Source organism: Daucus carota, chromosome 6 (assembly GCF_001625215.2).
Source record: "Daucus carota subsp. sativus chromosome 6, DH1 v3.0, whole genome shotgun sequence".
Lineage (NCBI taxonomy): Eukaryota > Viridiplantae > Streptophyta > Magnoliopsida > Apiales > Apiaceae > Daucus > Daucus carota.
Window position 1 is genome coordinate 19,386,365 of NC_030386.2, and position 12,182 is coordinate 19,398,546.

The 12,182-nt window shown below is 35.0% G+C and overlaps 1 protein-coding gene across 1 annotated transcript; it reads left to right on the forward strand.

The window, feature by feature from the left end:
- Positions 1–948: 948 nt before the first annotated feature.
- On the forward strand, positions 949–12,182 carry LOC108227520 (protein HASTY 1). Its single transcript, XM_017402707.2, has 22 exons — positions 949–1,261; positions 2,400–2,501; positions 2,960–3,103; positions 3,187–3,267; positions 3,361–3,430; positions 3,568–3,638; positions 3,719–3,882; positions 3,961–4,032; positions 4,144–4,378; positions 4,495–4,557; positions 4,666–4,953; positions 6,109–6,219; positions 6,316–6,442; positions 6,663–6,832; positions 6,922–7,023; positions 8,724–8,827; positions 8,912–9,206; positions 9,332–9,576; positions 10,014–10,517; positions 10,626–10,920; positions 11,027–11,210; positions 11,754–12,182. Exons 1-22 carry the CDS (start codon positions 1,151–1,153, stop codon positions 11,828–11,830), a joined length of 3,615 nt encoding a protein of 1,204 aa, XP_017258196.1. The 5' UTR covers positions 949–1,150; the 3' UTR covers positions 11,831–12,182.

Consider the following 12,182-nt stretch of genomic DNA (forward strand, 5'->3'; position numbering starts at 1 on the left):
ACTTGCGGGATGGGTACACGACATATAGTCAAATATGTCTCAATCATCAAATTAATTATACGATTACTCTTTTCCGAGTGAGCTTATAGTACTACATTCATATGTAACGGAATTCACTAACAAACAATTAGTAATTTCTAATCTGATTTGAAACAGCAACATTAATTATTGATCGTCAGTATCACCAAACAAATTTACCGTCTAAAATTTTTTAGTACGACATTAAATATATTTTAATAACACACTTTAAATAACTTGTAAATGATTTTATATTTCTTAATTAAGAGAAAATTAATGTCATAAAAAAGTTCATATTTTATGATTCATTTGATTTGATTTTGATTTGAGGTTAGTCTATATGATTATTATAAGATTATCTGATAAAAATAATGATCTTCTAAAATGACATATAATAACACATTTCTCATTTGATCAAACTTATACTTTAACTAATTTAAAGTAACTAATGAGATGAATACATCTGAAACTGGTCACGCGGCAGGCGAACAAATTCCAATGAATTGTAATGCAGTTGTTGACGAGTGTATGCTTGGTGACTTGCATCAGAGCGAAATGTCTATTCGTACTGGAAATCTTTTCAAGGAAGATTAACCGATTATCAACGAGACGAGTTGCTGCTGGACAGGCGGATTCACATCTCTTGCAACTAACACAATATTCTGTTCCTGGAGGAGAAGCAATTTGTTTAGCTTTACACCCGTCCCAGGGTATCATTTTTAATACGTCATGGCGTAGGCTTGGCTCGGACACATTGAGTGCACCCCATACATGTATCATAAATCCATATCGAATGTGACATTTGATTAAAATATTTTAATTTTAGTAATATTATATAGTATCATAATAATTAATATTCAAAGTAATCATAGACATGACCAAAAAGCAAAATAAAAATAAAAACGAATAGACATAATAGTATTTTGAAACATAAACAAAGGCAGACACACAAATTCGCTTTCCCTATTTATGTCCAAAACCCAAACACAAAGCTCCACTTACAATCGCTGCCAGAAACCCTTGCTTAATAACCCCCTCTCTATCTATAATCTATATACATACATACAAAGCTGCTGTATCTGTACACCCACACATAAAATCAGTGATTGAGTGGTCTATAAAACCCTAGGAAATGGAGGATTCGAACAACACAGCAAGGAATGTGGCGCAAGCAATAGTCGCTGTACTTGAATGGAACTGCCCTCCTGATACTCGCAAAGCTGCTGTTTCGTATCTCGAATCCGTAAGCTTCTTCGCATTTTTCTCTGTAAAATGTATTTTTGTTTTTTTCTTTTCGTTGTTGTTGTGTATGTTGAATTTGTGTGTGAGATTTGGTTGATTGTGATGAAATAATTGTTGATATTGGTGTATGTAATTTAGTTAGAATTGGAGTGGTGATCGGGTTTTGGTGGTATCGGTTTGGATGAGTTATGTAAATGATCTAGTTTGGTTATATATGTGTGTGTGTTGGTTCGTGTTTTTATATGGATGTGAAGGTTGTTATGATTGCTAGACTGTTAGTTCAGCTTGTAGCGGTTGATTGCTACTATTTGCGGTAAATGTATAACTGTTATGCCAAGATTAAAGTTATTTGTGTAATGTTATTGATTTATATATATATATATATATATATATTTAATTTTTCCATTGTATCCAGGGATTTATCCCTTTTTTCTTAAGAAACCTCTATATCCAAAATCTGAATGTCACAAAATCAAGGTGTTCGGCCCAGTCGCTGATTAATCGTCTTCCTAGGACAATTTTCGAAACAATGATGTTTATATGTATATATATATTTTCTGTTGGTAGAGGATATACTTACTGTTACTGATATTGATTTGTAAAGTTAAACCTTATGAGTGTAAACACATGGTTGTTAATGTGCTCATATATGGTGAAATGGTGGGAATCCCTTCATGAGCCCAAAAAGTAATGGCAGACCTATCTTTTTAATATGTTTGAAGATATTATAATATTCTAGGTTTGGTATGAAAAAGATAATTTTGGTATAGGATATTAATGTTTTCCTCCTATCTATAAATCTACTGCTGTGTAATTGCAAGCATTATGCAGGTGATGAATATTGAATGAAATGCGAGTGATTGAATACATTATACAAGTAATGAATGCGAGTGATTGAATATTTAATATCTGCCCCCATACCTTTAATTTTATGGCTCCGCCCTGGTGGCATTGCAATGCGCGCCTGGGAGTTTATCACTCAATATGTCTGCTTTAATGTGGGTGGATCACTTCCACAAGTTATCTAGGGTTTTCTACACTCTCTATGTACAGACATTTCCCCCCCGATTTAAACGCTAATATAAAATTTAATATATATATATAGTTTCTTATAATTTCTTTTTCTTAAATGTTTGCAGGTAAAAGCAGGAGATGTGCGTGTCTTGGCAAATACATCTGTTCTATTAGTTAAAAAGGATTGGTCTACCGAAATTCGTATACATGCCTTAAAATTGATGCAAGTATGCTTCGTGCCTGTTCTCATTTAAAATGTTTATGTATGATCTGTGTCAGTGACGTATCTGTTTAAAGGAAAACGGGGAAACTCGACTGTAATTAATTGTTTATAGTGTTATACCAGAGATCATAAATGGAAATCGTGCCGGTTCTGTAGCAATTTCTAGTATCTTTCAGGACTTTATCCAAGGAGTTACTTTTTTGATAATTTCAAGTGCTATATTATATATACAAGTAGCCCATGATTTTCTTTAAGTATTTTATTCCAGATTAAACAATTGACATTAAATTAATTATATAATTTGTTATACTTATAATCGCTATCCATTCTCTTGCAAGAGTTCTAATTTTCTAGTTTTTCTTTTGTCTGGTGATGTGAATACCTTACAACCATGTTTTTAGATTCATCTGATATCAATGAAGATTTTTTATTTCTGTCTTGTATCTGTTTTTTTCTGTGCAGCATGTAGTGCGATTACGGTGGGATGAGCTTAGTTCTAATGAAAGAAGAGACTTCACGAATGTTGCCATTGGTTTGTTGCCTGAAGTTGCAGGTCCTTGTGAAGTCTGGGCTTTGAAAAGTCAAACAGCTGCCCTCATCGCTGAGGTTTCTAGATTCTTGGTGTTTATTATGTTGTTGATTGGTAGTATGTTGCATAATAAATCATATATATAATATCTCTGCTGCAGATAGTCCGTAGAGAAGGTCTAAGTCTTTGGCAGGAGCTTCTTCCATCGCTAGTCTCCCTTTCCGCCAGTGGTCCTCTCCAAGTACTTCAATCGTTTGCAATCTTTGATGTATATTCTGTTTACATTAAGTTATGCAGCTGCATATGTTTTGATGTTGGAAAAATGGTTTTGTAGGCTGAGCTGGTGTCAATTATATTGAGGTGGCTTCCAGAAGATATCACAGTTCACAATGAAGACTTGGAAGGTTTATAGTTTAAGATTAAGAGTTATTGTTATCTGTTTACTTGGTTTTGCCATGTTCAATGTTGTAGAAAATTATTGAAAAGTATTAGATATCCATAGCTTTCACTGATATTTGTTCCTAATGATATTTTAATATAGGTGATAGGCGAAGGCTGTTGTTACGTGGACTAACCGATTCATTGCCTGAAATCTTGCCATTATTGTACTCTGTAAGTCCTGGCCATTATTATCCGTAGTTGATGATGATTTTCCTATAACTAAATATCTGTGTAAATTTTTCGCAAGACAGTTACTAGAAAGGCATTTCGGAGCTGCTTTAAGTGAAGCAGGTATGCAACAGATGGACTCTGCCAAACAGCATGCAGCTGCAGTAACATCTATTCTGAATGCTGTCAATGCCTATGCGGATTGGGCTCCTTTACCTGATCTTTCAAAATATGGGATAATTCATGGGTACTTAGTATATTTTAATATGTTAAGCATTATTATTTGTGATTTTGACATTGATATATACCCTTTTTGTCCTCCCAGCTGTAGCTTCTTACTCTCAGCGCCCGACTTTCGTCTTCATGCATGTGATTTTTTCAAGCTCGTCTCTTCAAGGTACGTTCTATAAATTATTTAACTAATTGAACAGCTGTATGTGGAAATTATGCAAAGTCAGGTGGTCTCTGCTAAAGGTGACTACTGAATCTTGGTATTTATTGTTTGCAGGAAGCGACCTGTTGATGCAGACACCGCATATGATTCGGCAATGAGTAATGTTTTTCAGGTGTTGATGAATGTGTCAAGAGAATTCTTGAGCAAAACTGGACCTCATGCTGCTACTATTGATGAGAATGAATTTGAATATGCTGAATATATATGTGAGAGTATGGTGTCTCTGGGTACATTTAACCTAAAATGTATTAGTGGTGACAGCACAATAATCCCTTTCTACCTTCAGCAGGTATGTTAATGCTCCTTATTTCAGACAGTCGTGTTGTATTAACTTTGAGATGTCTCATTGAATTATATTTTAACTACATGATCCATGTTCCTCTTTCCTTTATTCTTTTTCTCCAGATGCTAGGATATTTTCAACATTTTAAGCTAGATCTGCACTACCAGACTCTATTCTTTTGGCTGGTATAGTTTCCTATTCTTTTTCCTTTTTATTAGTATATTTGGAGTTTTGAATCATCATATGTACTATTTGTCCTATTTAAAGTATTTTTTGTTTGTTTGATATGGTAGGCTTTGTTGCGAGATTTACTTCTAAAGCCAAAGGTTATTCAACATGCAGCTGTTGACAGTTCATTGAACAATCTGAGCTCTGGTTCTAAACAAGCTGACGATGGGAAGATGAATATTTTAAGTTTTCTGAATGAAGATATATTTAGTATTATGCTGGAAATCACATTTCAACGCATGGTCAAAAAAGAAAGAGTACAATCTGGCACAGCATATGGTATTGGGGCACTGGAATTGTGGAGTGATGATATTGAGGGTAAAGGAGATTTCAGTCAGTACCGTTCAAGACTGGTACGTCTTCCATGCCTATGCTTTTAACAGGATTGTAGTATCTGCCTGTATCATATACTATTTTCTTGATCTTACATATGATCTTGCACTTAAATTTCTGGAAACCTTTATGATCATCTTGGCATCTTAAACTATAATCAATTGATAATGTTTGTCTGATGAAGATTTTTTGCGACTGAGACTCACACATGTAGACTTTTCTTTCCAGTTGCTAGTCGACTACTTTTTTTTGGCGGCTTTCCGACTAGTCGACTCAATAACAGTGTTGCCTACTTACACCGACACGGCATCGCTGAAAATATAAATAGCATCCACCAAATATTATGAACATAAAAGCATGATGGGTTTGTTTGGAACATGACCCTATATAGTTTATGTGTGTCTGTGTGCGCTTCAGTAAATCTGAACTATCTTCATCTTAATTTGAAGCTATTAGTTGGTGGTGACTATTTTTGAATAGATGAGAGACTTCGACGGTGACAAATATCTGTATAGATGAGAGCATCAGCATTAGCTATTTCTATCACAGAGATGTCAAGTTATATTTACTGAACATAATTTTATAATATTTTGATCATATATTTTAAAGAATTGCCTTCTGCAAAATAACTAAATTTTCTGTAAATGAGAAGGTAAAACACAAATTTTTATAATTTAGTAAAGATCCTCTAGAAAGACAAATTAATAAATAAAACTGTCAATGTTAGAGACTTTTCTTCTATGTGATTATTGTCTCCTTAATAAATTACTATATATTTGAATGTAAAAATATGTGATTTTTAATATCTGAAATAGAGATCTCAAACAAAATAAATTGATATTATTCGGCTCATTAATTAAAAAAGTCAAAGTTAACCGCCAACAATATATGTAAAATATTATATAAATTACAATATTCATATATCAAATAAAAAGTTCTCTGAAATATTTGACATATATCGAAAAATGAATTAGAGTTAGGAAATTTTAGATATAGATTTAGGTTGCAACTCTGTCAGGATTGTGTTTTCGCTATGATTGTCTATGATATACTTGGAAGGAATAGATTTAGCTTGCAACCATACTGTGATTTTTAGTTGTTAATCAACTCTGTTATTTATTTCTTGTAGACTGTACTTTATATCTGTCTCACTGATTTATAAATTCTCATTACAGACAGAGTTGATTCGGCTAATTACCTGTAGCAAGCCTCTCCTAGCTGCTACTAAGGTTTCCGAGAAAATTTTAATAATCATCAATGCCTTTTCACTTGATCCAACTGCTCAGGTTTGATCCTGTCTTTTGTACTTGTCATGACTTGTTACAGTATCTTCTAATTCAGTATTGTTGATTAATATGCTTCATCATTTTCTTTTGCTGTAGAATTTTGCCGCAATGGAAAGCATGCAATTTGCTCTAGACAACATTGTGAGTGCAATTTATGGCGGCTCAACTGATTATAACAATAATGATTCTGAGATACGAGTTTCATTAGGCAGAATTCTTGAAGGTATACATTTGATTTTCTTTTTCCTTCTCTTCTCGGTACAATATACGCATTCGATTATATTTAATATATTGGTTTGAACTTTAAGTATAGGGAAGGGAGAGTAATGATTCAGTCTCATGGATCAGCCTTGTGCATCCTTTATTTGGTTTTTGCATAGACATATCAAAGAGTTTAAGTTTCTGATTTTATGTTGATTCTTTTGATTATTTTAAACCACAAGGTCTACTTCAACAACTGCTTTCATTGAAATGGACTGAACCAACGTTTGTGGAACTACTTGGGCACTATTTAGATGCAATGGGGCCTTTCTTAAAGTACCATGCTGATGCTGTGGGAAGCGTGATAAATAAGCTGTTCGAGCTTTTAAATTCACTTCCATTTGTTGTAAAGGTTTGTTCTGCAACTACATTTTTCTTGTACTAGGTAGTTTACAAGAAAATTGCTTGGCTTTGCAAGTATAACTTCTTCATAAACTGCAGGATCCTGCTACAAGTACGGCTCGCCACGCAAGATTGCAGATATGTACATCATTTATTCGAATTGCCAAAACAGCTGGAAAAAGCCTTCTTCCTCATATGAAGGTATAGTGTATCTTTGTTCTCCATTCTGATTGTGTGTTGCAAGATTTAAGTAGTCAATCTTTATTGTTGTGTGTAAGAATTACTCACATATATAGAGATGGATCGAATAAAAATTGTTAATATATAAAGTTGCGTACCTTTTAGTACATATTAGACCAAAGTTATATTTGTATTGAACCTTACTTGTACATGTGTAAAATTAGTTTGAGTTTAATAAGTTATTTTCAATGCCATCGATTCCTAGGGAGGTCACTGTTTCCAAATTAGGGTATAGGAAGGAATGTGTATGGTTTGTTTAGTTGTAACGTTCATTCTAAGAGATAAAATATTCAGATACCAGACTCTACATGTATAACTAAGGGTTAATCCTCTATTTCGTCACCGTACTGGAACAAAACTTTCAGTTGGCCTACCGAGTCAAAAAAGTTTTCATTGGATGGAAAAAAAACAGAGTCGGGAGGGAGCTGTGCAGGCTATATCGCAGCCGGAGACGATAAAGGGAAAGAGAGAAGGAGAGGCTGTGTGAGAGGGTCTGTGTCAGGAGGGAGGGTTTACAGTGGTGTTATGTACAAGCTTGGTGCCAATAGATAGGTTGTCATCCGGTGGCGATTAGTAAATCTTGATATAGCAATATAATTCTAAAGGAAGCTTTACAAATCAATTTCATTATCGTAATGGTCTGTGCTCTGCACCAAATCTGGTGTAATATGTTACCCAATGGCTGATAGGCGGTGGTGGGGGAGATAAAAGGAGGATTACGGAGGAGTAGTGGTCGGGTATGTGTGCTGATTCGATATGTACTATTGTTTGGCAGCTAATTAGTCTATCTCACTCTAAATACAGAACACATACATACCGTTTGTCGTGCCAGAGCTTGGTTATAAGACCAGAAATGATCCTATTGACCAAGACAGACACCATTTCTTCCCAAAGCATCCTCCTGGGCTCTAATTATATCCATTCGGATATGACCATACAAACCATTTTACATCAACGTAATGCTTAACCGTGAGTCACATAACGAGAGACAGATTCCGGCAGCGGATGACAGGGGCTGGAGAGGCGGTTTAAATGAATTTTTTTTCACTCGGTGGGCTAACTGAAAATTTTAGTTCAGTACAGTTACGAAATAGAACATCAATCTGTAAAAACTTAACAGAGACTAACGGAATGGCCTATTTGAAAATTTTAAATTATACAATTAGTTGACTGAAAACTTTTTTGACTCGGTAGGCCAACTGAAAGTTTTGGTCAGTAGAGTGATGAAATAGAGCATTAACCCGTATAACTAAGGTATGCCTTTTAAATTTCACTTTTTAGGAAAGTTCCAGTTAAAGGTTTCACCTTTTATTTTATTACCAAGGTGGTCTTATTTTTTTAATTGGTTGCAAATGTCACCTCATTAAGGTTCAACACATATATAATCTGAGAACTGGCGTGCTGTAAGATCTGTTCATTCTATGGATTCTGTAATCTTGTCATATCTTGCATGAGCTACTTATTTTCCTTCTTTTTTTACTCTCTTTACTGCTGAGCTTAGTTTTTTTATTTGCGTGATCTAGTTGGAACTTATTCTAAATTTTTGTTTCTCCATATTTTTTATCTGTTAACAAATTTAGTAGACTTTGTATATGATATTCACCCTCTTAAGCCATTTCCCTAATATTCCTGTACTTACTTTTAGTTCCATTGTTCTATAGGCAATAGCTGACACAATGTCTTACTTGCAAAAAGAAGGTGGTCTTCTTCGTGGGGAGCATAATCTGCTAGGGGAAGCATTTCTTATCATGGCTTCTGCTGCTGGGTAAATAATTACAAGGCGTTTTTTAAATCTGTTTTTTCTATTTATACTATATTAATTACTTTCATGCTTCTAATTCTTGTGCAGGGTTCAACAGCAGCAAGAAGTTTTAGTATGGTTACTTGAACCTTTGAGTAAACAGTGGATACAAACTGAATGGCAAAATGAGTTTTTATCAGACCCGAATGGTTTGATTCGCTTGTGTTCTGAGACAAAGTTCATGTGGTCACTTTTCCACACTGTAACATTTTTTGAGAAGGCTCTTAAGAGAAGCGGTGTCAGAAAAGGCAGTTCAAGTGTACTGAACACTTCATCAGAAAATTATGTTCCCTGTCATCCTATGGCATCTCATCTGTCATGGATGCTGCCTCCTCTTTTGAAAGTAAGTTTGCTTCTGTAAAGAAATGGTCAGTAAAATACTCATACATATTCGGCAAATGTCATCTAATTTGCTTGTTTGCATTGAATAAAGTGATTATTCTAATAATGGCATGTTTATATTCACAGCTGCTTCGAGGTATACATTCTCTATGGTCGCCGCCTGTTACTCAAGCTTTACCTGGAGAAATGAAAGCTGCAATGGTTATGAGTGATGTAGAGCGGACAAGTCTTCTCGGTGAAGGAAATTTAAAATCGTCCAGGACTGCATTGAATTTTATTGATGGAACTCAATTCGACATGAATAAAGAAGGCTCTACAGAGTCAAATGAAAATGATATACGGAATTGGTTGAAGGGTATAAGAGATAGCGGGTATGTTCTGAAATTTTAATATGTTCTTCTGGATCATATATGCAGAAAGACTGCTGGTTTAGTTATAAAAAGAATGTCATGATGATGGGCAGAGCTGTGTGGGTCATAAAGGAACAACCTATATGTCTTTTGTTGAGCCTCATCAATTTTGATTTTTTTTATTTGGGCAAGACGGAAAGTAAAACATATACTATTTTATGTATATATATGTGTTTCTTGTTTGTAATTTCCATCAACAGATAGAGCTTATGTTTGATCAGAAACCATTTTGTGATTGTATAGCAGAAGTTATAGTATAATATCAAATTATAAATAATATATATATGACGCTTCTCATATTAAGTATTATCTATTTATCTGTAAACTATGCTTGATAAAATTATTTCTTCTATATGCATTTTGGTTATCTGATGAATTCATGAAATTACTTAAACTAGGTATAACGTACTGGGCTTATCAGCAACCATTGGGGATTCATTTTTCAAAACTATGGATGCCCATTCCGTAGCTTTGGCTTTATTGGAGAATGTACAGTCAATGGAATTCAGACATATGAGGCAGCTTGTTCATTCAATTTATATACCATTAATCAAATGCTGCCCATCAGATATGTGGGAGTTGTGGTTAGAAAAGCTTTTGCATCCAATATTCCTGTACTCGCAGCAGGCCCTTAGTTGTTCATGGTCCAGTCTTAAACAGGAAGGTAGAGCAAAGGTTCCAGATCGTCTTGGCATACCTGCAGACTCCGACTTGAAAGTGGAAGTAATGGAGGAAAAGCTACTGCGAGGCTTGACTCGTGAGATCTGTACGCTCCTCTCGATTTTGGGTTCCCAAGGATTGAATACTGGTCTTCCTTTAGTAGAGCAGTCTGGGCATGTTAATCGGGTGGATGTGTCTGCACTTAAAGAATTGGATGCATTTTCTTCTAGTTCCATGATTGGGTATGCTTGCATGTATTGCTCATGAGAATTTTTTTTATTGCGGTTAGTGGCAGGTAATAACAGATATGTTTTCTGATTTCTGATTTATAAAGTTTAATTTAAATGCAGTTTCCTTTTGAAGCACAAAGGCCTAGCTCTACTGGCACTGCAGATAGTTTTAGACACCTTTAAGTGGGGAGATGGTGAATCTGTGACTAAAGTTTCTTCCTTCTGTGGATCTATTGTTCTCTTGGCTGTTTCATCTAGCAATGCTGAACTCCGAGAATTTGTTGCAAAGGATTTGTTTTATGCAATAATTAGTAGTTTGGAATTTGATTCAAATGTTAATGTCAGCGCTGAGCTTGTTGGTCTATGCCGTGAAATCTTTGTTTATCTATCTGATAGAGACCCAGCACCCAGGCAGGTTGGTGTGATTCCTTAAGTTGTTTAATTTGTAGTATGATGGATATTCTTGATTGCAATTTAATAGTCTTTGCCCTTGTGTGCAACCATATTTTATGTTATCGCAGGTGTTACTCTCCCTTCCTTGCATTGCACCCCAAGATCTTCTTGCTTTTGAAGAAGCTTTAGCAAAGACGAGCAGTCCCAAGGAACAGAAGCAACATATGAGGAGCTTATTGTTGCTAGCTACAGGAAACAAGCTAAAAGCTCTTGCGAATCCTAAAAGTGTTGGTGTGATTACCAATGTTTCTGGTCAGTACCAACATCTAATATATTTCAGCTCAACTAATAATATATATGAGTGCTTTTGTCCTTTTTTTGTATATGGAGTGTTGCCAATCATTCTAAAGCTGAAGTGTCTGTTATTTGTCCTTTCAATACTTCTCTGGCGGGTTGACTGTGTTAGTTATATATGTTGGTTATAATTTAAAGAGCCATGGTAGTGTATGGTAGTGTATTGAAAACTTACAATAAGATATAACATTGTGCCAAAAAAGTGATATTAAAATATTGAGGATCAGTATTGCTTTGGATGTTCAGCAGCATGTCTTAATGAGGTTTAACTAATATCAAGTAAGCTTATAGTCTGTAACAACTGATTTTGGTAATGCCACGTGTAGAACAACTTCAATTGTTTTGTAATATTGTAAATCCCCAATATTAGTGTTTGACATTACGATGGTCAATCTGCGCTTGGAGTTGGAGGGTTTGTTTGTGAGCTCTGTCACCTGGAAAATCTATCAAAAAGTATCTTTCATGGCTTTGTTACTGATTATTACGTCTTAATGTTTTCAGCTAGGCCTCGCAGTTTGGTCCCTGCTCCAGAGCCCAGAAATGAGGAAGGCCCTATAGGTCTAGCAGCAATCATGTAAAGGTCTTCTTCAGAGTTTATTAGCGTGTACAGGGACATAATTTAGTTTTACAAAGGGTTACAAGTTTAACAGGTTATGGAGCATGACAGTGGAGAACTACAAATTGTGGTATAATACAGGAAATGACAGATGGGGGGCATTAACAGCGTATTAGTTTTCTATATGCAATCTTTGCCGTGTTTGTAATGTTGTCGAAATTCATTGTTATAATATATATTTCCCTGAACCCCAATTTTGTCGGTTTTTCACCGCCATCATATCTTTTGTTGAAGATGAGCCCTGAACTTGTTGTACTTACATTTTTGCTAGCAGCCAATTATGTATCAATGGTTATATCGTGGCCTTTCTATCA

Excerpts from the sequence above, each read along its gene's own strand:
- LOC108227520 (XM_017402707.2), top strand. The coding sequence starts at position 1,151 with ATGGAGGATTCGAACAACACAGCAAGGAATGTGGCGCAAGCAATAGTC. Across the intron at positions 6,443-6,662 it reads ATTAGGCAGAATTCTTGAAG|GTCTACTTCAACAACTGCTT; the intron begins GTATACATTTGA and ends TTAAACCACAAG. Across the intron at positions 9,207-9,331 it reads TGCTGCCTCCTCTTTTGAAA|CTGCTTCGAGGTATACATTC; the intron begins GTAAGTTTGCTT and ends TTATATTCACAG.